Raw genomic sequence first — 26,968 nt, 5'->3', positions numbered from 1 at the left:
ATGCAGCACATTCCTAACTTAATCCTGAATACGCAGGAAGTTTTCATTTGCATACCTCTTGTAGTTGAAGAGACATATGTCCCAGTTGGTCCTGGCGCCTTTCTACAAGTTGTCTTTCAGCACGCATTTCTTGTTCTATCTCCTGAAGTCTTCTCTCTACCCGTTCTGATACCTTCAAAAGGAAAAAAAACAACCCTGCAGGAAATTAGTGCATCTTTTACCATATATTAAGATAACAATGGCAAAAAAGGTAAATAGAGTATGAGGCAGAAAGAGGAGAGAATACAACTTTAATTTTATTAAATAAGGTTTAGAACGGTACAGAAAATAACTAGAGTTGTAGCAGTGAGTACTCCAGAAGTACTCAAGCAGGGAACTGACCTGCTATCTTGCTAGCAATATCCTCCTTTAGGTATATGCATATTTTTCTCTACAGTGGTGGTTCTATTCAAGTGCTAAATATCTCAATATCAAGCTTGGTGCAGCCCACCCTGAAGCTGCAATACAAAAAATCTTAGCTTCTCTGCCACAGGCCTGATTAAGCTCTGGAAAGTCATTTCGTTCACACCTCCAGTCTGTAAAGCAGACCAATGTTTGCCACTTTCATACTCTGAAATCTGTGAGTGAAAAGTAGTAAACAAGAGCTAAGTACATGAGAATGACTGTAATAGCACAAAATAATTACATCACTTTAAGACTTTTTCCCAATATTTTGTGAATCCATGTATGAACTAATACAAATAACACTAGTTATTTGTTAAAGCAATTTGGATTATAAACACAATAATTCAACCTTAAACTACAATACCAGAACTACTTTATTTTTGCATTTCAGGCTGCTAGCAAACAGCACCCTCTCGTGGGCAGCAAATTAAATTTATATTGTTAAAGTTGAAGATTAGCAAGGAAAATATTTATGTATCATTTCCTCCCTACCTTAAAACTAATTATTTTAAACAGTCACTAGAAAGCAATATATCTATTACCAAATGGTATTTAGATAAAAAGAGAAAGACTTAAAACACCATTCAACTACTAGTTTCTGATGTATGTGGCGGGGAACAAGTTCTCATCTGTATTTTCATCATTAAGCATGCTTCTACTAGCACTAGGCACATGCATGGATAGAAAATTTTAAGGTGAGCAACACAGTTGTGTAGCAACAGAAACAATTAAGGTTACATTTATATTCTGGGCTTCATGAGTACATCAGGTTTAAAGAATGAAACAGTCTTTTCTTTACAACAGAATACATCAGCTTGAAAACATTTCTTGTTTGTGCAGCCAGATGAATAGTCAGCTTACAATTTGTAATTTTGTATTTTCTCTCAAAACCATCAGGAGATGCTCAAAAAGTGTACAGCATCAAACCACACTCTTTCATGTAAGTTATGAAACCTCTGCAGTCATAATCCAGAATAATTACTTACTAAAAATTAATGCATAAAAAATAAGGACTATATCACAATGTTTGTATTTGTTTTGACAACTATGATTTAGTGTTACTTCTAATAATTCACAAAATACTGCAGCGAGCAGAAATAACAATACTATGTAGCAGGAACAGAAAATAACACTTTGTTATTAAACTTGTTATATCTTTGCTGAAAACTGGGAAATATCTGTCATCCTTTTCTCCAGATATATCTAAAGTACACAAATGAAACAAAGTCATGTTTTTACATTTTAGAAAAATCTCGGCTACGTGTTTCTGAAGGCAGAAGGTTTCTCAGCGCTCTCACACATCTTTTTCAAATGAAGTTAAGCAAGAGAACACTAAAGCTATTAAGAAAAAAAAATGTATAATTTAGACTTGACAAAGATCCAAAAGTAACATCACCCCCAAGATGACATTCAAAAGGAGAGATCAGTAACTTCCTCACTGACACAGGTCTAGTTCACCACATGCACAGCAGATGACTTGACACGAGGCAGCACTAGGCAAGCTTCAAATTCCTGCAAACTTCAGATTTCACTGCAAATTATCACTAATGCAAAATGAGTAAGAAAGTAACTTTTTAATACCTACAAGATATCAAGTGATTTGCCTTGCCTCTGACTTCTTTCAACTCCCTCCAGAATACAACTGTTATCCTATTTCTAACAAGGTACTGAAAAAGATGCATTCATTATATTTGTCAGGTGTACAGAAATTTCAGAGTTACAGACATAATCCTCTTTAAAAAAACCAAACAACCAAAACAAACCACCAAATATTTTGATGCTACTTATAACTCGTTGAAAAAAAAAACCTCTATCAAGAAACTATAGTTAGTATATATAGTACATCGTTAGCTCATATCCTCTGTACACAGAGCACAGAAAGAAGAGGCTGGAAGGGACTTCAAAGGCTAGCAAACTTACTGCCTGGCTAAACACTTGACCTTTTATATCTATATCATTTTTCTACATGTCTATCTAACCGGCTCAAAAACATTTACAGAAAACTTTTACAGCCTCCCTAGACAATTCATTCCATTGTTTCTAAAATGACCTGGTTTTCCTAAAGTACAGTTTTGCTGAATTTTACACCTATTAACCTTGTTCTATTCTCTAAGCCACATCCAAGACTAGACACTGGATTTCAGCTCTGTTTTCCAACATATCTGAAGTCCATCTGCAGACATAACAAGCATCTCTATATTGCATCATCTAGACTATTAATAAAAACTTCAGAGAGAACCAGATCAAGAATACCAACACGTAAAATTCACTTTACTAACTCCTCTAATTTTAACAGTGAACAGTTTACTATTTACACAGGTATCTGGACAGTTGTGTGTTTATTCTAGACTATATTCAGTTTGTCATGGTTTAACCTGGCAGGCAGCCAAACACCACGTAGCCGCTCACTCACTGCCCCACCAACGTGGGGCTCGAAGGGTTGAGATAACGATAGATCTGACCAAAGTGTGTTAAGGCAAAATTGTTATAAGCATTCGTTATATTGATTGGTCACAATGTTGATGTATTGGCTGTCAAAGTTGTGGGGCTGGCTCTCAATGTTGGGTCATGTAATACCTTGCTTGCAGTATATGTTCCCGTTTGTGCTGTTTATCATTAGTCGGAACTGGGCCAAGATTATCATTTTGTTGCTGTTTTATGAGGTGATAAAATCATTGGTCGCAAGTCTAATCTGGTATCTGTACTCGGCACTGCCGTCATTTCTGTACCTCGGGAACCACCTCTTAGAAATTATTGGTAATTGCACTTTTTGCTCCTCGGAGAATGAATTTAAGGGGGAGACAGGATGGGACACTCTCTCCCACTTGTTCATCTTCCCTTCCATATCGTCAGAAACTCCTTTTTCTTCTGTTCTCTTCACCAAGATGTCCACAATATTCCCTGAGAATTTTGAATATCCTTGGGATGTTCAAACAAGCATGTTCATATTGCTATGTCTCCTGAATGTGGTTCAGGCCTTGTTTAGGGTTAAACAACTCTTCAGGAATACTGTCCAGAGATCAACCCTCAGGAACAAGAAAAGAGGGAGGGCAAACGGCGGTGCCTCATCACGGTGGGAGGAGCAGCGAGTCTCGGGGGCGGCTACAGACACGGTGGCTACTCAAAACCCCACGACAGGCACTGCGGCTACTCCAACCCCCACGACAACCCCTGTGGCTACTCAAACCCCGGCAACAGTCACCGTAGCTTCTCCAACTCCTGCAACAGGCACTGCAGCCACTCAAACTCCGGCAACAGGCACTACAGTTACTCCAACCCCCATGACAAGCACTGCAGCTACCCAAACCCCAGCAACAGGCACTACAGCTGAACCAGAGGACCAACCCTTGCTGGTATCCGTTGCCCCTGTACACAAGAGGAAATCTTGGAAGCGGAGATCAGGTCGTTTAGAAAGGGATGATGGAAGACCAGGGCCATCACGAGGAGAGGAGGAGGAAGAGGAAGAACTCATAAACGAGACGGAAACCACCCGATCGCTACTTGGTTATTGGTCAGCGCGGGTGGTGAGCAATTGCATTGTGCATCACTCATTTTGTATATTCTATCATTATTTATTATCATTATTTTCCCTTTTCTGTTCTATTAAACTGTCTTTATCTCAACCCACGAGTTTTTCTCACTCTTACCCTTCCGATTCTCTCCCCATCCCACTGGGGGGGCGGGGGGAGTGAGTGAGCGGCTGCGTGGTATTTGGCTGCCTGCCAGGTTAAACCACGACAGAGTTCTACCATATTTTACTGAAAAGCTTATTAGAACAGTATATGAAATTCTGCCTAAAAAAAACCTCAAAAAATTGCATCAAGATATAGAAAACGACTGCTTCATCCTTGTAAATTCCTTCTATGATATAAAAGTGTAATTTTTCTTGACAAATCTCTGTGGTCTGCTACTTAAGTTTCTTTTTTGTTTGCTCTTGGATGTTTACAAATCAAGTTCTGGAAAAATAATCAGTCTATTTTCTCCTTTTTCAAGATTTGCCTTTTTTCAATATTCCAAGAACATTTTTTCTAACTCACCCCCACAGTTGTCCATGAATACTTCAAAACAGCCGTTAGTGGTTTTAAGATCACTTCAGATGGTTATGTAAGTTACGTAGCTAATCTGCACAAGGTTATTTCAAGATATTTTACATGCCTGCCTTCCCCCCATAGTATTTTAAGCTAAGGTCTTACATCCCCATTGCTGGTCCCTAACTTGCAGCTTAACTTGTTGGCAAATATCAATGTTAAAAAGGTGTTAAACGGGAATCAACTTTCTTGGCACACTGTGTCAGTAGTTTCCCCTCTTCTGCAAGGAACAGACCAACTGCTTTGGTCTCCCTGAGAAACGGTGATGTATTTACAAGTGAAACATCATCACTCTTGATGTCTCTCTGTCGGTGCATCCTATTATCTACCACTGTGGTCTTTCCACTCTCCTATATTCGCACTATTTTTTATGACTGTTCTTATTAATCTAATTTAGTTTCCATTTTCTGTGTTCTTTCTTTTTGTGTCTGAAGTAAATGCAGAGCTTCTAATTCAGCCAAATAGATATATTGCTATACTTCCTACACTTTGTTGTCAACTTTTCCTTTTTTAAGAGGATTTGCATAGAACATGTTTGAATATTTGCCCAACTCTCATTTCCTCCAAAGACTGATTTTTTTCTGCATAAAATCAGTCATTTCATAAATAAAAAATCTGCAACCTCAAACTATTCCAAATATGTATGAAATAACAAAAGACATAATAAACAAAGAACAACCTTAGATTCCTTAAAGCTATCATTTTTTCCATCAGATTTTTGTTGATTTTTTTTTTTTTAAAATAGAGCTTAGCATACAGAATGGTTGACTATTAGTTAAAGAAAGTTGTTTTAGGATAAAGGAATATATACCACATGGTTAACATTTCTTTAGAAAGAAAAGTATTTTCTGGTAGACAAAATGCTTACTATGAAATATTAAATTAGCATTAATCCTGAAAAAGAGGATTAAACAAAAGGAGCCTCATAAACACTATTTTTAGCCTACTTTATAAAGAAAAATACTTAGAAGATTACGGTCTTTCATTTGTGCTCGTCATTCCCTAGCCTCCCCAAAACTCAGCTGAAATTGGCCAATAGATTCAAATGTTCAGTGGTACAGAGCTGTCAAATATATTTAGACTTTGTGAGAAAATAAGATCCTAGACAGAGGTGATCTCAAATACCCCATTTAGGGAAACAGGGAGAACTCAGCCTTTATTCCTTTGTTTTGGCTGTCAGCAAAGTACATGTATTTAGTCCGAAATTAAGTATTAGCCTATTTAGCATTCTAAAAAAATATTAGGTTGGAAGAAAATAAAGCTAGCAGTGAAGCCAGAATGATGCGAAGAAAGTGTCATGGAACTTTGGAGGTATATCATGGTGAGGAAGCATAATATGGGAAGAATATGAAAGTTCTTGTACAAGGATTTAGATAACCAGGATACAATATAAGTTTTTGTAGGGTGACACAAACCCAAAAGCGTTCAAGTGGTAAGGGAGGAGACTAGGAAAGAATGCAGAGAGCACACAAGTCCATAGTAAATTATGCTTTATTATGTTGCACCTTGCAACCGTGCAAAAGAACCAAGTACCATTGCTTGTGGCTTCCTCTGCATTCTCTGGAAAAGCTGCTATGTCACATTAACATCCCAGCAGTGTTTAGCAGTAAGACTTCCTGGAATGCAGTAAACTTACCTTCTCCATTTTGGAAAATTTAGCATCATCACACTATCACAAACTGGGTCACTTATCACAACATTTTCCAAATTATTTGTCATTTATGCTATGGAATAGCAGAAGTCCCAACACAGGTCCTTCCAAATCTGAGGCCAATCTTCTGATGTATTTCTATGTTGGAACCTGCCAACAGTCTCCCTGGTCAAGATGGATGCAAAAACCTAACACATTCTTTCTCCCATCCTCTCCACAGATATTATCTCCCCTGAACACTCTTTCTAGTTTGATCATCTTTTTACCTAGTGATACTATGGCATTAAATAGTGTTTATTTGCGTATAACTTCGCAACCTTTTTGTCACTTTTTTTAAACCTGCCTTACTGCATTTTTATATTTAACTGCTGAATTTTATCTAACCTTTCTACTTCTATCATTTGACTATAACTTTTGGAAGGACTCCTTTTTACCTTGTGTAGTTACATCAGCTATCTTTTGATCTCCTTCACGTCTTTTAATGCATTTATTCAAAGTCACTACTGTAGCGTATTCAGATCACTTCCACATTGTCTGGAAATATCCTACCCTCTTCCTTCCCCAATATTTTTTTAAGAAGCTTCTTTATTTTTGTGCAACTCTCTTTCAGAAACCAAACATTATTCTAAGAGGTTTAATTTATTTGCTCCAGTAGGGATGGCAAATGTAAGTTTGTTTTGGTCACTGTTACAGGGTGAATATTTCACAGATTAAAAGCCATGCACAGGACTCCTGTTTATAACAAATAACTGTTTTTTTTCTTCTGGAACGTTTCTGCTTATTTGCTCCACAGAGCAGTCAATACACCACCTAAAAACGTAGTTCCCTCAACGTAACATTTACCCAGTCTACACTGGTGTAGACATTACCTCCCACAAGAATTATGTTCCCTGTTTTTGTAGCCTCTCTGGCCTTCGTCACAGAGCCTGTGACACACAACAACAGGGATAAAAAGAAAAAGAAAAATTAGAAGCAGTTAAGTGTTAACTCATTAATTAGTACATGCAGAAGAAACTCTAAAACTCACTTCTCTTCCATTACCCCAAATGACCCTGACTCAGGACAACATTTCTACCATAAGATTATGTATGTTGTCCTCTGGATCTTATCAAAAGCCTTAGCGTAGACAAGTGATTCACTGAAGAACCGTACAAAGAATATGGAGGTTCTACGTAACAACATGAAATGCTAGCACTAAATTATTGCATTCACAACATATTACAATGTGATTTTAAGGATGCATTTTTAGCAACACAGACTACCTGAATGATAATCATGACACTAAGAGCTGTGTCTCTGCGTAAAGCTGTCAGGTAGCAGCAAAATCTATGACAATGGATTAGGCTATCAAAGTTCCCCCACCACCAATTAAACACAAAGAATAGAATGTCCTGTTTAAAACCAGGGTGACATTTAAGTCACACAGCTAAATATAATCTTGTGGAAGATGCTGGATGCTTAATCTACAAAAAGCAGCACCCTACTTCTTGACTTTCTCTCCTGTTTTTCAGTTTTCCACTGTTACTTCTAGTGCACAAGTCCTGCTGACTGAAATCTATTTCAACAGATTTTTGTTGCCTTTCTTGTTATGACCTATTTTATCATCAATGTGGACTTGAAACAGAAGTATTAAAACCACAAAAATAGCAAAATTCTTTCACAGATGTCACTTCAAACATAGTTAAACTTTTCCCTCATGGCAAATGATAATGTGTGATATACAAGTCACCTGTGCAGCGCCAAAAATCCCTATATCAGATCTTCTGAAGGACAGTTCCTTATCTGACAATAATCCTGGCTCTCTGAAATATCATAAGCACATTAACTCCATCCGAGATCCATTTCACTTGACATGGCTATCTTTTTCCAGAGACACAGCCTACACTAACCTTCTAATAGCACCATCTCAATTAAGCATCTACTTTACTTGAACAAATCTGTGCTTCGATGCAGTTGCCTTTTATGCATAAATATCAGCTTCTTGTGCTATTTGGGATGTGCTTCTATACCAGGAGATTGCAACAAAATATCCAGAGGGCCATCTTATATAACATAGTGAACATTCTTTCAATTATTTATAGGTCTGTATGGATATTCCTCTAGCAAACACCCAAACTCTTCTCAAGAAAAAAGGCATCTCACAAAATGTCTAGATAAGATAAGAGATTTTGATATAGAGAGAGTTGTAGAGCCTGCAGTCTTTATACCAAAACTGCACATAGATTCTCAAGCACAAGGCCATTGAGAGTGCTTGATTTGAAACAGGCATCCAACTATGCCACCACCTCAGATGTCCTCTGGTTTTTATACTAGGGTGGAAAAGGGTCCCTTTAAAGGTAAAATTAATGTGCATTGATTGTGTTGTGTGGCTCTTAAAAAAGTATTCACATTCAGCATCAAAAAGGCTCTAAGAATTGTAACCTCTAATAAAAATAAATTCTGAACTAGTGACTTAGAACAACTGTAGTGACTAGACCTTTATCACCACATAACTATATACAGGCAATTTTCCAACAGCACTCGATATACTGGACAGTACAGCTGTAAGAATTTAAGATATATGTTCCTGCAGAAATGAAGACTTAAGGACACTGAACTGAAAAGAATGTTTCTATCATGAACTCATCCTGTCAAATTATCAAGATTTCAAGTTGACAATTTATTGCCAAGAATCATACAGTAGAATACAAATACAAGGCTGGCAACGTTGGAGGTAACAAACAAACACTCCAAAGCAAAGTGATAAAGGCACTAAGGACAAAAGTTCCTGCACAACTTTGCATAAAGTAGTTGTGAGGAAAAAAGTATTTCCTCCTACCCAACTCACTTTCACCAATGAGAAATCAATTCTGAATTAAATAATCTCATTAGAAGAACTCCTAAACACAGGTGCTAAAGGATCTCAAAAATCTAAAATAACAGACCACAGTTTCTACACGCACTCTAATCTCATGCTTTGCTATGCTCACCACTAGAGTTATTTTTATTCTTAATGTCCACATTGAATTCTCCTCTTTTGCATTTACCTCATCTCAGCAATTCTGCCAGGCTCATCAGTGTAACAGTAGATCATCAAGCTTTGAACAAGGGCAAAGGATCCACATCTAATATCAGAGAGCACAGGTAAAGAAGCAGTGCAGAATGTTGCTACCACTAGGCTTTTTCAGTGGTGTGGAATTGCCTGGATACAATGAGCGATTAAGGATCAGAATTCTTCAGCCTGAAGAGAAAGGGAATCCTCAGAAAAGCCTCTGAAGAAACTGAACAACCTCCTCCAATGATAATTAGGGATGAAAAAGCAGTTAGGTTAAAAAAAAACCCTACAACAAAAAAAAAGCCAACCACAAAAAAACAATCCAAACACACCAACCAAATCACACCAAACACACACACACAACAACCAAAAAAACCAAACCACCACAAAAGTGGCAGGTCCTCTCACAATATGTAATCTATCCGGAGAACTCCTTGCTATAGGACAAATAAGATGATAAAGATATACAAGTTATAACAAAGACTGGACAAGTTCCAGACAAGAAATCCACAGAGGGATTACTAAGTACAGAAAGTACAGAGATCAATTCCAGACCAAGAAGCTCCCAAGCCACAAGTGATTAGACCAATATCGTGCAGAATTATCATTAAATGCCTTTTATTCTAGTATCGTTCACTAAACATCCACTTTTTGACCATTCATCATACATGGCTAGATCTTTCCTAACTACATATTTCTTCTGCAAATTGAACCCCAGCAATTGTTTTAACCTTTCAAAGAAGTCTTTGAATGAGTGGCCTTTTTTATTTTTCCCCTTTTATTTTTTTCCTCTCCTTTTTCTGGTCTTCTCTCCATTTGCCCAATGTTCTTCCTAAAGATAATAAGCAGCAATGAGCAGAATATTCCAGCTGAAGTCTTACTAGTCCTACCTGTGAAAACCATCTCACTGCAGCATTTGTGTCTTCGCTAAAAGAGTATCATTAAACACTTCAGCTTTCACAGCTTTATTGGATGATAATGTTCTCTCCCAACTAAGACTTATTCTTCTGGTATTCCCCTTACCATCAGAAGGCTTCCTTGTTACACTTCACTTCTCTCATTTTTTGCTTCTCTCAGGTCAAAAGTTGTAACATTCAATTTCAAATCTTGAAATCCTGCTACAGGGGGTGATAAAGAGCTAGTTATTTCTTTCATTAATGAAAAGACAGTGGCTGCCAGCATCCCAGAGGATTGAGGAGGAAGGTCTGTTTCTCTCATTCAAAGGCTTTGAACAGTTGTAAAGTAGCCAGCTGCAGCAGCTATCTTCTTGAGAACCATCTTGGTTAAAACTTACTGAGTTTGCTAATTTCCCGGTCCATGAAAGAGAGAAAAAGTAAGTATACTGAGAAGTAGGCCACAACAAGAAAAACCCAGAGTTTTGCAAGTCAAGAATTCTTTATCAGATAAACTTATTTTATCCTACCAGGCTATTAGGAGAAAGCAGAGATAACATTCTAACAAAGACAGCCTGTTATGTTTTTCTAGGAAGGCTGACAAGGCAAGTCTTCCTCCACTGATGGATTCTATCATATCAACTATATAACTGGTACTGATAGATTACAGTCTCTTGAATCCCTGTCTAACTTCATCTAGAGGCAGGAACTTACACAAGCACAACTATTAAGTCTACTGGTGCCAACAAATGGTCTGTGCCAACAATATTGTTATCAGTGACAAACACATCTCTAAAGCTCTTGACAGAGCATTTAGTACCAATTCATACAATTTCATGGCAAGGTGAATCACCTATGGGAAAATAAGGACACACCACACTTGCTCTGAAAAGTCAGCATTGCTACTGATACCACATTAATACTTACATAAAGCATACACTCAAGTCTTATGAGTCGAGAACTACCTAAAGGATTTTCACCTCCTAACTACTGGGGAGATTCTCAAATTCTCTTGTTCCTATAGCAATACGCTGTTTGACTTCCATCTCAATAGCAGTTCTCTTTCACATTTAAGTGAATGCAGTTAATCTGCTTCCAGCAGATAGAGGAGGCAAAGAAGAAGAGACTATCATGGCTGTCCTGCCTCCTCCGTTACATTTGTCACAAAGCCTTCAGAGAAGAGTGCAGCCCAAAGAGACTCCTCCCATTATGCTGCACAGATGATAAGGATTGAAAAGGACGGGGAGGGAGGGAGGAAGAATTATTCATCAACATAACATGCAAAAGCTTGTATCTTTCACAAGGTATGAAGTATGATAGTGTTCAAACCAATGTTCAAAATTAAAAAGCAGCTTTCTCCAAGACCGTGAATTTTGAAACAGAAAGATTCACTACACACACACTTGTAAAACACTTTTACTTTAAACAAGTACCTGAAATATGAAACTTGTCTTGCTGATTTCATTATGGAAGGGTAACATTATAATAACCTATAAGATAAGATCATGTTCAGATATATGTACTAATATGTGGTACTGATTACCAACACACACATTAAACTAGAAGCCCTGATTAGAATACTAAATATAAATCATCTTTTCGAGTTAGTCACACTCACCGTTTCTTGTCTTTGGGACTCAGTGAGCTTTTCAGACAATTCTTCTAGAGTCTTTCTTAATTCAGCATCAGTCCTTCATAGAAAAATATAGGTAAGACAACATTCTACAGTGCAAAAACTAAATATCTGTGATAATTTTAAGCAGCAACAATCTCCTGGATTTTTGTGCTACTTCAATTTGTTCTACAGCCTCTAAATTCCTAGCATAATTAGAGACCAGCCTCAAGTGGAAAATTCATGATAAAAAGCATTTCCATTCCTCAAGTGGAGGTAACGGAGTATCTAGTTTGAAAAGCTAGGTATCAGGTCAACAAGTACAAAATTATAAACACGTCTACACAGTCCTTTCAAATGCTACTAGTTCCTACTAGGAACTAGCAGACTAATTCCTGTTATTGCTATTAGACAAAGCACCATATGTTGAGACAGTATGTACTTTAAAAAAACATTATGGCCTGCATGAGAGCTTGCCCTCAAGAGACTCCAGTACCAAGAACAAATAAGGAGCAAAGTTGTAATAAAAGAAATTCCCAAATCCTTGTCGTTTTGTCCATATATTAAAAAAAGAAGGAAAAGCCACATATACCATACAAATCAGAACTGATGGGCATTATTTACATTTATAAATACTACACAAGATGACATGGAACAAGCAGTTCATAATACTGCTTTCATCTACATGTTGTGCAATTCCCCACTCTCCCCAAAATTTTTGTTTTACATACAAAAGAACAAAGGAGTTTAAGAATTATTTAAAAGCACACAAATTATTTTCCACATTATGCTTCACATGGAGTTATATTCTGTTTATACCGATTTCTTCTTGAAAGCTCCCGACTGATGTCATCTCCTAGGCGAACTTGTTCACTACTGAGATCTCGAAGAGACTGGTGGAAAGAATGCAGCTGTAAATTAAAGTACACAAATTAAGCTCAGGCTTAGGAACCCTTTTTCTCTGATATTCCAAAAATACGTATACACATATATTCACACTTTTTAAAAGAAAGCAGATAAAAATAACCTACAAATAACAAAATTCTATCAACTGCAGATGAGCCTGGATGAGTGGATGAGGCTTGCATGCTTCTAATTCAATCAATCCTTCACAACACTTGCTCATTGAAGTTTAATTTTCAGTACATTATTTGCTAAACCAAATTTCCCAACTATGGGGTTTTTTTTCTATGGTTCTGAGCTTGGTCGTTTTGGTTACCTGACACTGCACCACCTTTTTAACCAAAGCAAGTTGAAAGATCTGAACAGGTGAGGTCAGGAGAGACACATTTCCTGCTAATAAATGTTAGTGTAAGTGAAACAAAGTTCTGCCCAGCTACGTATCTTCCTATAAAAAGATGGTATATGAGATTGGAAGTGACCAAGCAGAACACTATGATGTATTCAGGAACTACCGAAGCCCTGAGGAAAGGTATTTTACCTTGCCCAAGACTTTACATACTCTACTAGATTGTTTTTTTCAGAGCTTGGGGAAAAAACAAAACAAAACAAGCAAACAAAAAAAAAAAACCACGAGAAAAGAAAAACCAACACACATGCCTATTTTCCTCTGTAAAACCTCCCTTTTCCCCCATTCAGCAGGCCCCCAATTTATACTCAAAGCTTTTAAGGGAGCAAATAAAAAAAAGTAATAGGTCATCCATCCTTCATGGGATAAAAAGTGACAGTTAATCCATCCTACTGCTGTCAACAGCTCAGTGGCCAGGACCATCATTATGAAAAACCCTAGTTTGTAATATCCCTCATTCTATGCCCAAGACTTAAACCTGGATCTTCCACAGCTCAGCTGACTGCTCTCAACGTTCAGACACAGGCACTACCATCTCCCCTGTGTGATTAACCAGAAATTTCAACCTGACCCAAGAGACACTGAAAAACACAGCATATTTTCAGAATGTATCAGCCTAAGAAGAAGAGAGACTCAAAAGTGTTAAAAGCCCATTCAGCTGGAAAATTACCTTAGCTAGAAGCAGTCAGAATGGGAATAAAGGGACTGTGGTTACAGAAAGAAGAAAAAGACACAGCTTTAGTTAAGTAGTACTGCTTTACCTCTGCCCCAAGTTCTACCTATGGTCATATCAGTGACTACTAGTTTATCATTTCTCAAAGCACTATCCTCTCCTTACAAAATAATTAATGACTGAGTAAAGCCATGTTCACTCACTGAAAAACAAGAATAAGGAATAAACCAGAACAGGAAAAAAAACTATTTGCTTACATAGTTACTCAGTATAAATTAGGAATTCTGTATGCATTGCAGGAACTCCCTTGAATAAAATTTCTAAGATATTTATAGAATATTTAGAAGTAGTCTAAAATATTTCTAAGCTTTTTGGACGCTTAGGAGGAAAGATTTCCATATAACATTATTTCCTTCCAAAGATTATGTTCCACACTAACCTTGGGTGAGGAAGGAATAAGGGGAGAAGTAGACTGAAACAGGGTTAAACAGAAGTCTAGGAATTCCTGTAGCATTCAGACTTCCCAAAAAGTCAACTGAGAGAATAAATTGTGGTTAAGTTTAAAATTAATTATTTGGAAATTGAGACGGATTTAATAAAGCCAACATGAACACCTTATAATCAATTGCTTTAGCATTAGTCATAATACATTCCTCCTGGAAAAATTAGTCCATACACAGGGATTCACACAAGCAGGTCTAGCCACTCTGTCTGAAAGAGCAAAGCAGGTACTGAAATCTCTTCTCTGTCTGTAGGATATAGAAAGCCTATAATCTTATCCATTAAAGTAATTAATTTTTTTTTCTGAAGAGTCTGCAAGTAGACACAAGTTGAGGGGTATGAAAATTACCAGTGCCATACACATCCTCTCCTCCTCGCATCATCGGCCTGAAATACAGGGTCAAATTATCCTACTCACAGGTCAGACCTAGAATTAAGACAGAGAACTAGCTGGCTCAAAAATCAATCCAGGCTACGCTGAAGTAAACGACAAAAGCACTAAGATCCTGTGCCGTTAACTAAAGCAGAACAATCCCCTTTATAGCCACACTGGATTTCAGCATGTAGGTGAATGTTAATCACATATTCAGAGATTATTTTTCTTTCTCATACATGGCCTAAAAAGTACAGAGATTATTTTCATACATTCCTTTTGATATCACTACCATCTGCATCTTTTTATCTATAATGATAGATTTGCATGAAAGTTCATGACACTGACAGATACAAGAGGTGACTGCCTTATAAAGAATGGCACATAACATTGAAAGCACACTTCATAGCTGAAACATTCTTAGCTGCATCATCAGAATAACCTCATTTGATGTAAAAGCGAAGAGCCTGGTGACCACATATTGCCTATTTGGGGAAGCAACTCCCATTAGTGCTCTGTACCTGGTTCAAATTATCTGCCTCATTGACAAATCGAACACTTGCAGATCTAGACCTTCGATGTTTATTGCCCTGTGAGTCTCCATAATCCCTGAGAGGAGAAGTAGGCAGGAAGTGGCGGTTCCCTTTATGAGATAAGAGATAAAAAAATAAGGAGGAAGACAAAACTTTGTATGGGAAATTTTTCATTTTGCTTCATGAAAAAACGTGCGTTTCATCTTGCCAACAACCTTATAAGCCACATTACAGACAAAACAACTACTAAAGTTACGTAAAATGCACAGGCATACTTCTTGTTTAGCTCTTCCCAGGATTCTTCTTCAATTTAAATATTTCTGGAATACATGTATATGATGGGTGAGAAAGAGGTTTCCTTTGTTCCTCCAAGGAATAGGTAGGTTTTTTCCCTCAAATTTTATTTGCCCAAGCAACAGCTTTTCCTCCACTTGGATCTATTATAGCTTCAAACTACAGTATTTCACAGCTTCTACATTAGAAAAAATTGAAGTTTTAGAGCTTTCTACTAAAATACATTAAATGCTACTTCCGGGAGGAATACTCCTCCTAAATAGACCCTTTCCTAAAATAAAATGAATTTTCAGAGATATGTACAAGAAAAAAACTACTTTTCTCTAGGTTACACATTGGTCAGTTTTTTCCTTTTCCACTGAGCCTTACATAATTTCATCCATACATCCATAACCTTATGCATTTAAAATTTAACTTTCCTTTTTGCTGTGAAGCAAACTTCAAAAGCTGCAATATCATTTGGATTTAACTTTAACTTGTATGTACCTACAACTCATGCAGTGTACAAGGAATTTTCTCTGCTGAAAGAATCAATGTTTCATTTAGATCTCTCAGGATATCAGCAGAAAAGACTATGTAACAGAAAGCTGTAAGAATTTACCAAATAAACTGCATAACTTAATGCAGGTCTCCCAAATTTCTAAACTGAATTTCTTTGAAGTAATCAATGATGACTTCTCATGCCACTATCTTTACACATTTTCCTTCTTAATTTCCTCTTTCCATACAACAGCTATATGACATAATTTAAGTATACTCAAGCACCTTAAGTATTTTACCTGACACTCCTTCTCCATCCAGATCACTAGGGTATAAGCTTGAGAGAGAAGCACTTCTCATTCCAGAGTTTCGGGTTAATCGTTGGCTCCTTAATTGACCTATAGACTGTTCCAGCGTTTCTTTTAACTGTGGAGAAATTACAATTTACTGAAATATGAACAGACTGATTAAAAAAATGCACGTAAAGTATTATTTTTCAAAAAAGTCATTAAGAGCATCAAAACTATTTTTAAGCCAAGTATAGCTATGAATTAATAATTAGCTTTTCTTCAATATCTCGTATGTCATATTTCCATAACTATAGCAAAACATGTTTCCAACATTGGCAGCTTCAAATATCAAGTTTCTTAAAACAGTGGTGCAACACACCAGGAAGACTCAAAAGAAAAGTATGTCTCCTACAACCAAATGAAGGCCAATTTGCCAGCAAGGCTCAATAACAGCCCTGCAAAATCCAGAAAACAACTTCAAAGAATCTTTTTTTTATTGTGATTTTTCTACCAGCGCTACCTGGAATCCATTTGACATATGGCTATCAAATTTCACTAAGCACCTTTACATCAAGCCCTACTTTTCATAGTTACACTTCCAGAAAAAGGCAGCCATTCCCAACTTAAGAGTTCAGAACTAACTATATTCCTAAATAAGTTCCTCATTTTTCAAACTTGCATCTTATTTTCTAAGATTGCATTTGCTAACTTTGGTTCTTAGCCACTTGCTTTTGTCACACCTTTATTTGACAATCCACAAAACATCAATTTCTAAAGGTTCACCTTTCCTCTCCCTAACAGAGGCTTGTACACAATGGTTAAATTGCTGCTTTATTCTTGCAGAATTAAACACACTGTGTTGGATCTCTCTCTGGGCAGCACTTTTTTCCCAAAGCATAAAACACTACTTTAAATCTTTTCTGAATCTTTCAATGCTTGTTTAGGTTCTTTTTAAAGTATTATGTTTTCATTATATGGTACTATTAAAACAACTTTATTATCACTAAGAAACTCTCAAACCAAAAACCTTAAGGATTTTCTAATGCTTTCTCAAAAAGACAGAGGTTACTTGAGGGAAAAAGATAAAACAATGCATGTATGTAACAAAAGATCACTTTTGTATTCAAAAAGCTAAAACTTAAAAAAAAAAATTCATGAAAATGCCAGAGGATCAAAGAAAGAACAGCAATAACTCAATTTTCAAATCTAACTTGACTCTGTCAAAGACTTATCTTGCATCTTTAATAAGGAAATAAAAACCCTGAATTAAGCTACAGGTGCTCAGTTTGCATGCTTTAGCTTTACAGCACTCATTTTCATCCTTTCTATGTGAAACCAGACAGCTGGATTTTTTAATTTTTTTTTTTTTAAACAAAGAACCATGACAGTGTCCAGAATTAACAACCTTACTGCTCAGTCTGTTTCTTTAGAACAGAACAATGGCCGATTTTTTTTTTTTATTTTAAGTTATAATTTACATTATCAGCATCATTATATTTTAAGGTATTTGTGTTCTTTTAAAAAACAACTTAATTATTAAAAGAAAGAAGAAAGGCTAGTGACAGTAGAAGAGAGATATTAAAAAACACAAATTTGAATAGTATATCCTTAATATTCACCAATCTGAATTCCATTCCTCGACGTCTCATCTACAAGTTGTTTAAATCCCATCAAAACAGTGCCTAATATTTTAGTCCTTTCTCATTTCTTCTTTTTTTTTTTTTTAATTTCTTTAAAGAGACAAACATCAGTGCCACCAGAAAAAATAAAATTTAAAAAAACCACAAACAACAGATCTCTCTAAAAGGCTAAGTACTTTTAAACCCCTCCAAAGCCTCACAGGAGCAAAAAAAAACACCCCCAAAAATTCCTCTCTCTCTCCCCCCCCCCCCCCCCCCCCCCCAAAGAGTAGAAGGGAACCTTTTCTCTACTATTCTTATCCTCCAGGGACATAACAAAATCACAGACCAACCGTGAAGTCAGCAGGAGAATAACTGCTCTGGAACAGAGCACATATGGAGAGCACAATGTTCCCACCGCTAAAGAACCAACAATAGCAACAATGAAATAAAGTTCTGAGCAGCAAACCTTCCTGACCCTGTAAGTTACTTAGCAAGTTTTGCATTGATCCACAGGCAGACCCGGGGCACCTCAAAGTGCAGTATTGAGACTAATTTTTAAATTAGAATGGAAAAGAGCTCCTCAGCAGCCCAACAGTCACCAAATTCATAAATGCAAATATGCTATACAATGGTCTGAAGAAAGTCTTTAAGGAAAAGATCACAAAGAATTGAAGAATCAGATATTACAATATTCAGCATAACTGACAGAACGTAAACACATATCCCATTCGGAGGAAAACATTCTTAGATAAACAATCTTGTCTAATATGGTAGAACCACTCGACCAACTATCATTATGAAAAAAAACCCAACACATCACCATCCAAATGAGAAATTTATTCAAGTTTTTCTTAAATATTTATTGTAGAAGGAAAACAGATTCACTGCTTCCTGATCCCAGCTTCTTCTTCCCACATACCAAATACATACAACATCTATTCTATGCAAGTGGAAATTTCTGCTTCAGAAAGGGAGAAGCACGCTATCTTTACTAATAAGACGGATTTTACTCTATTATTTAAAGCTCAAGCAGGAGATGGTTAGAATCTCTAGATTTCTCCTCCACTTGAGCCATAATCAAAAGCCACCTAGCATGACTAAGAAGAATGGACATTAAGTCAAAACTAAAATTTGAGTGATGTCTTACTCACCTTCATGTTTCCCAATAGAAAAATCTTTCCAGAATAAGAATGTTGAACTACATTTAGTATCAGCGTTTGTTAAAAACAGATAACCTTAAGTGGTTCCAACGCCCACCAGAAGTTCCACAAATTCAATACCTACTTAGAGCTTATAAAGACACAAACAGCATTCAAAGAAAAAAAATTATGAGGCATATAATATCCCAAATTACTTCCATGTAGAGCTTGTGCACAGTGACTTAGAAAACAAGCTGTCTGAAGAAACAAGCCTTCTTTTCTACATATGTGCTTTTTCTCTCTTTCTCTCTACCCTCACATGCAAAATATTCCTACATCTCATATGTATCTGTTTCAAGGCAGCACCGGCTGCAGTTTGTTTGTAACCAAGTTATAAACCTCTCCTGCCCTACGAGCACTAATTTGTTCTACTTTCTCTGTCTAGACACGTTTTCAAACTTGTAGATGCTTGGTATTTATGAGTATTTCACCCCTTCTGCAATTTAGATAAAGCTGGTCGACAGATTCAGCAGCTGTTGTAGAATGACAGGAAAAAAACCTACACCAGTATGATCACAATCTCATTCCCTGCTGTAATTCAGCTTTTATCTTACCACTTATTCATGCAAAAGAAACATGTTCCCTAATACTCTATTTCAGCTATGCATGTTGTACTTAGCACAGTATCATAACATAACAATCTATTTGGTGCTTATAAACCAGAAAAGTAATGAAGCTACACAACCTGCCAGAGTTTCATTATATAACATATTACTATAGTTTGATTTAGATTGCTCAAATAAATATGAAAAGTTTCTGTTTACATCTACTTAACTCTTGATATATTTTGTCCATTACTACCAAGTTTTCAGCTATGAAAGTTATTAGCAGAAAAGATTTAAGAAGTTAAGATAAACTGAAAATTGCTCACAGTTGCTATTGCTTCGGTTTGTTCCTTGTTGTATTCTCTGTATTGTCCTAGCAAGTGGTCAACATGTCTTAGATTTCTGTTGGTATCCTTAAAAAAAAGTTTGAGGAAGAAAAGTCAAACCAGAAACCTCCTCTAATCAAACATTACTGTTGTCTTTATTATTCTTGGTTTATAAGAGTAAATTGATAACACAAGTGTTTTTTAAAGGGTCTAACCATTCAAAATCCTATTCAAGTAACCAAAATCTGAAAAAGTACAGCACGGCTAAAGGGAAGGAAAGAAAACAAACCACAAACCAAAAAACAACCAAACAAAAAAAGCCCACGCTAAAGGCCTCGGCTTCAAACAAAAAGTTTTGTAAGTTTCAGCCACTCTGTAGAAAAACGTTTTTAATCCAAAGATCTTAACATTACCCGCCTGTAAAACAGAATTAAGTTAACTGAGAAATAACAAATTTTTGAAGATCAACACGTTAGGTAAGGCCTCTGTGTGAGCATTCTCTGACCAGATGAAGAGCTGGATCACGTGGCAGATCTGCTGAAAAGCAGCCCACAAAAACCAATTAGCTTAAAATCAGAATTTCAGAAGAGCAGCTAGGAAGAGGTTAGACAGAAACAGGACAATACCAAAGAGTCCCTTTTAAAAAATAGTCAGATTACATTCTTATTAACTCATCTCTCTTCTAGCTTGATGATTATTTTCCAGCTAAGAAGTATTGAAGTTTAAATTCAGCGTTTTATATGGATTTTTCTCTTCTCACACATTAAAAAGAAAAAGTAAATATTGCCAGCCAAACAATACTTCAACACAAATGATAATACATAAGCCCACCTGCTCTAGGTATTCAGAACTGTCAGCTAGAGAAGAATGGGAATGACTTCTCAAGCAATAAATGGTGTTAAGATAGCTAAATGTCTCCTCCCACTTGCAAAACAGATTCAGAGATTTCCGCTGCTGTCTTCACTGAAGAAGCAGGAATTAGATGAACGCTTTTTCCTGCTCGGGTATGGATCTCTTGCAAGTTTACAAATACTGCTTCTCGCTGTGCTGTTCCACACTTAGAAAATATTTGAATTGTAAACTCTATCATGACGGAATTGACTGCCTACATATTTACTTTATTAGGAACTGGGAAATTTTACACAGTACAACACAACAAAGATGGGGTTGGAACTTTCTGCCACAAAATGTAATGCCTCTTGTGAGAATCCGACAAAGTTTATTTGGCATTATTCAGTTTGCTAACTTTATAAACAGTATTACCAAACACATCATTGTTTCTAACAACATTCTACTACTGTCTGAAATAAGAGCTGTATAAAAGTGTAACAAGCCACATACTTTCAGCTCAAAGGCAATATGGTCGATTTCCCAAAACCTTTTTGGTTTGCACAGAAAGCAATGTTTCCCATCAGTACAGTATTTTCCACAACTTCAGAAATGAAAATTTGACCCTATGTTAGAGAAATGCAGACTCTATAAATACTTTAAAATCGTATTTTGTAAATAACCTGTAAAGTGCTTGCTAAAGTATGGATCTTCTCTGTAACTTCTTCAGCACCATAATTCCGAGCTCTGTTGTGGGATGCTCTCAAAGGTGGCCGCCTTCCTATTCGACCCCTAAGAAAGTTGTCTGACTCACTGGATGAATCTGCCATTAGTATCTTGAAACCTAGGCAGGAAGACCAGAAAAAGTAATGAATGTTAAATCCTGATTGTAACTGAACAGCCTCTGACAATATTCCCAAAACAACTTCATAGACTCAGACAACATTTACATTAGCCTTTCTGGTTCAGGTCACCAGTATGTACTTTTCAAGCAGATCTTCCAACTGCTCCTCAGTTATTATGATTGTTCACACCATGAAGCAGTGCCAAGATGCAAGAGGCAGAGCCCATTAGGAGAGAACTAAATCAAAAGATGCATTCTCACTACGAAGTGTTCAGTACCCAGAATAAGACCATAGCCCAAAGCAAATTCTCCCCCCAAAACATACAGCGGAGACATCAGGGCTTTACCAATTGTTCTGCTGTGCAGAACCATTCCCCTTTGCCTCATGCTACTTGCTAAGCTATATTCAGATTGGCCAGGGCCAACTAAGACAAATAACACCAAGTGACTGTCTGAAGCAAGTCTAAGAACCAGTATCTTAATGACTCAAGGAGAATTGGAAATATTATGGAAGAAGGCAAATGCAGTGTCTTTAAAAAAAAGGGAAAGAAAAGAAAACTGTGGCCAAGAAGTTATAGACTAATCAACTTAATTTAAATATGTGAAAAAAATTAAAATGGACTCTTTTAAGTCTCCAGCAAGAGATCTGTTCTCAAAAAAAAAAAAAACGTATCCATTGATATCAAATCAGTTGATCTGGTAATGAGTAAGTAAATTTGTTAAACAGGGAAGAAGCAGTAGAGGTCACTTTTTTTTTAAAAAAAACCTTGGACGCATATGACATTCACAAAAGTAAACTAAAGAAACATGAACTAAATTAAGCTTTCCTAAAAAGCAAGTGAAACTGGGTGAGTATCAGAATTCAGAGCAGTTAACAGAAATTAAGTGTCAAATTGAAGAGAGGTATCAAGTGAGAACCTAGAGTGAATCCACTATATATTTTCATTAAATGACCTGATAATGTAATATTATATGTTTATTAAGTTTGCAGCTGACACTATTTGTCCAACTGGAAAAATACAGCAAGGAAAATAGAAGTTGGTAGGAGAAAGAGAAAAAAAAAAGGCTATTCAAGAGCTTTCGTATTTCAAGTTGAATATGCATCAACAATGTCATGTTCTAGAAAGAAAAAGCTAACACCATACAAGATGTAAAAATAAGGGTAAGTTTGTAAATTGTGGAATATTATTTCTTTTATCCAATGTTAATTTGACATAACCCAGATTATTATGTTGATGCTGGGGCAATTCACTTGACTAGAATTCAAAAATTACTTGAGGCAGAAGAAATACGGCTTGTGAGGAAAGAATGGGGATTGCTGAGTCTTAAGAACGGCAAGGTAGAGGAGGGAAAACAGAGTAACAATCATCAGACACAGGAAAAATTATTAAAACCTACAGGCAGCTATGACCTGTATAGTAAAGTCACATAGTAACTGATTAAAATTAAAACCCTCAAAAGGTAGGTTAGATAGAAATTTTTTCTTAAACTATTACACACTGCAACAGTTTGCCTAAAGGTCACGGAATCATCATCCTAAGATCTGTGTTAACAGCATTTGTTGGGAGAGACAGTCTGAGCCTACTTTGGGGAAGAGGAAATAGATTGGCAAACTCTTGAACTCCCTTTGGCCCTGTAGTCAATACAAAAAAGCCACAGTAAAGGTGTCATTCTTCTAGCTGTTAGAGCTAAGTTTCCCAAAGAAACCATGGATGAGATTCAATTCTTATATTGTATTTTAAATAGAGGTGACGTGATGTTTTTCCAGAGCCTTATATTTAATTTTTAAAAGGTTTTAAATTTGTGTCCCCCAGACTTGGATAGAAACCTTTCAAACATGAGAGTAAATCAACGTACTCAGTCTATGCTCAAGTATACCAGTATTCCTTACATTTTCTGTAGTGATGAATTCATCTCATCTTCCCTCCCCTTATCTCACTAAAGCACATTTTTACTGCCAGTATCAGAATTCACTGATATCACAGAATTCCAGACTCTTACTCTAGTCAGCTGAAATGAAGTCTAAATGAGGGTGAGAAAGCATAAACACTGAGCACTGGGAAACAGGAAATATGGGATATTTTCAAAGACAGAGAAAAATAAAAGAAATAAAACACCGGTAGAAGTAACAACATGGAATAATATCCATTCTTACCATAATTCAGTACAAAAAAACCCAAACAAATTACTCTGTCCTGCACATTACTACATCAAGCTATATTTTCCCCTCAATCTTTACTATGAACCTCATACAGGCACCAGCAAGATCCATATTACAGCATACAGACCACAGGTATCACCAATAAGCATGAAATGAGACTTCTCTCAAACAAGTTTGGCATCACCTGTTCTAGAGTAATTTTTAATTCCTTCTATAACTGCAGTGTCAGTTCTCTAGGCTAATACATCTCTTTCTGATCTTACCAAGCATGACAAGCAGCACAATCACTCAAAACCCAATAAGCAACTGATTCAGTGATCAATTTCCTCCAAGCTTAACAAAGGCTTTCGGTTTCAAAGCATTTTGTGAAAAGATCTTTAAGACACCAAGTAAAGGGAAGACCCTATTAATGGCCATACTAAGAATTAAGCACAAGATCAGCCTTATTAGGGATCAGAAGCTCAACCCTGAGACATTAATCCACAGGAATCTAGTCTTACCTATTCATGGACCTATGTATCAGCATATTTTGCCTGACTGTTATCATTCCTACAGTCGCAACACATTTATTTTAATGATCATAGCAAATGGTTGATGGTCTGTATCTGTCATATATCACCTCAACTACAAAGCCACAGTAAATATTGTTTTGGCAATTTATATTCTTCAGAACTCCATTCACAGTTTCACAGGAAGCAAATTCTCTTTTCCTCCCAAACTGGGCAGAAAAAACATATGTTGGATTTACTCTGTATGTAGAATACTGCACAGAAGTATTGCATGAGAGCTAGAAAACTAACCTTACATGATGCAATTCATACAGCTCCAAGTGAAAGATTAGGCTTAACTCTTAATTCCACCACGTCACATTTCTTTCTAGAAGCTGAGAGCCCCAAAATAACATCACTTATGACAGTATCAGTTTCACATTAGTGAAAGGGCTTTTTAAGGATACCTGAGTAGACAGAGAAATTAAGAACAATGAGACATGTAAGAACATTCAAATGATAGAAAGTGTTTTAACTCATTTCCAGATGAAATGGCATAAGGCAGCAGAATTCCAAAGGTTAGTTATTGCATCTCAGCTGATGGGAACTAAATTCTTAAAAATTTCTTGAATTCTTTTGAGAGTGGGCCTCTGAACATGGCCCTACACATACCTCTAGTTAGACACGTATTGCAACTTGTAATGTCAGAAAAGAGATAGGCACTGATAGAAATTAATGAAAATAGCAGTTGACTTATCTGCTGAAAACATTGTTCTGAGAAATGTCTCAACCATAAGAGCCCCAACTACTGAAAAGCTATGACACTGGAGAAAACAAAAGGGAAATGAAGATTTACAGCAGAAAAGATTAATGCATTTGTTTTCAGCTGTTCAGAAATAGGCTCATTAAAATACTTACTGGCCAAAGCACTGAAAAAAGGCTAGTAAACAAGGTAAACATAAAAGAAAATACTAGACACAGGAGGACATTTTGTCTGAAGAAAACTTTCTATTTATGGTTAAGTAGCATTCCTCTTTGTTCTCAAGAGCAACCTAAGGGTGACCGTAAGTACTTTTAAGTTGAAGAAGTTTCGTTTCATATAAAGCAACATCCTCATTTTTAAAGGAATTACAGAAGTTTCATTTTAGATTTAAAAAAAAAAAAATCATACAGAAGTAGAAATTTGTACAAATATTCTGTATGCACATTTGCGTATTAATTTAAACCAAAAAAAAGCCTATTATGACTTTTTCCAAAAACCTAGACTGATTTCAGCACATGATCATACAATCTACTTGACAATGAGAAGCATTTGTCTTTTACTGATTTTTAGTCTACCCAAACAGATTATAGCCTTTCTTGCACTGAGGAAAAACATCAATACTCAGTATTTTCCTTCCCTGTAGAAAACAGGGCATTTCAGTTTCACTGAGGATTCTCTTATTAAGAGATGTGCAGGGTAAAACAAACATGAGATACAGCTGACAGTCTCAACAAGCAGCTCTCCAGTTCAAGTAAGCAAAAGATGAACTTCAGTATACACAACCTAATTACTTCTCAAGTGTTTTTATTTGTTTAGCTCCACACAGACTAATCTTATCACTAGGTAACTAACTTAGCGCTAAAGGCATGCTTGAAGCCTTATAGTTAAGACTGAGCAGGACAAAAAAATTCTATAGCCATTCCAGAAAGGGACATCGTGACACCTGAAAGGCCTTTTCCTTCAGTGCTTCTAACTGAGCCAGGAAAAATTTTCAAAAAACCAGGAAGGTGATCCAACATGGTGATATTTCACCATCACGCTTTCAGGCACCAGTGCTACATTTTATTGTCAACTTCTGACATCACTCCTCATCACCGCGACACAGAAAACAGTTCCTTCATACTGTTCACAACAAGCATGCTCAACTAAGGCCCTCTGCAAATCCTCCTCTCGCCGTGCGTGTATCGGACTTTACTAACACCTGACCTCACCTCCGAGGGCCTCCAGGCCTCCTGGATCTTTTGCCCCCGATAGGACCGTGAAAGCCGCGGGGGCAGCGGGACAACCCCAGAACGGCGCCGGGCACGCCGACGGCCGGGCCTCCACGAGGCCCGCGGGCTGCCCCAGCTGCCGCCGCGGCTCGTGAGTAACCCCGCGGCCGCCGCACCCTGCGCCTCCCGCCGCAGCTCCCAGCTGCCGCGCCGCCCAGCGCCGCTCACCTCAGCGCCCGCCCTCCCGCGGCGCTCCGCGCCCAGCCAGCCCCGAGTGGCAGCACAGCCCCTTCCCGCACGCCGCTCTAGCCGCGGCCCCCAGCCCTCACCGCACAGCAGCTGCGGGAGGACGCCTCACCTCCCCGAGGCGAAGCCGACCCTTCCCCGGGCACGCCCAGGAGCCCCACACACCTCTCCACCCTCCTCACCTCGCCGCTATGGCAACTTGAACTAGCCGCCCTGCCACTAGCTGCCGGAGCCGCCTTCCGGGCGCCAGGCCCCTCCGCAAGGCTCTGTGGGACAGGTAGTCCACGAGCGACAGGCCCGCCATAGGAAAGAAAGGGTGGAGGACTTCAACTCCCAAGAGACTTTGCGGCGGCGACGCCAGCCGAGCCGAGTCGCGCGCGCCCGCAGGAGCGGTAACGGAAGGCCAGGCCCCGCCCTGCGGGGAAGCCGTTGGTTCTTCAAGAGGCGGCGGCCGCGACGTGAGGGCAGCGGCGGGGAGACAGTCATGTACACTGGTGTTGATAAAAGTTTTTAAAAGGTAAACCCTTACAAAATACACATTGGCGTTTACAAATACTAAG

At 37.5% G+C, this 26,968-nt stretch overlaps 1 protein-coding gene across 36 annotated transcripts in view; it reads right to left on the bottom strand.

The window, feature by feature from the left end:
* The window catches only part of CEP128 (centrosomal protein 128), a 149,382-nt gene extending 122,703 nt beyond the window's left edge, over positions 1-26,679 (bottom strand). For 27 of the 36 annotated variants that reach the window (XR_012673845.1, XR_012673844.1, XR_012673843.1 and 24 more), the window contains exons 1-8: positions 26,591-26,679; positions 21,379-21,539; positions 19,868-19,954; positions 16,185-16,311; positions 15,100-15,221; positions 12,542-12,633; positions 11,729-11,801; positions 56-172 (exon numbers count right to left, since the gene is read on the bottom strand). Coding sequence is in view for 33 of the 36 variants with exons in the window: in XM_075151363.1 (XP_075007464.1) it covers positions 56-172; positions 11,729-11,801; positions 12,542-12,633; positions 15,100-15,221; positions 16,185-16,311; positions 19,868-19,954; positions 21,379-21,525 (765 nt within the window). In the remaining 3 variants the exon portion in view is untranslated. The other 9 variants (XM_075151367.1, XM_075151372.1, XM_075151366.1 and 6 more) reach the window with 8 other exon arrangements.
* Between the last annotated feature and the right edge of the window lie 289 nt (positions 26,680-26,968).

Source organism: Calonectris borealis, chromosome 5, assembly GCF_964195595.1.
Source record: "Calonectris borealis chromosome 5, bCalBor7.hap1.2, whole genome shotgun sequence".
NCBI lineage: Eukaryota > Metazoa > Chordata > Aves > Procellariiformes > Procellariidae > Calonectris > Calonectris borealis.
The sequence above is the reverse complement of the archived record's forward strand: the minus strand, read 5'-3'. Positions and strand labels throughout refer to the sequence as shown.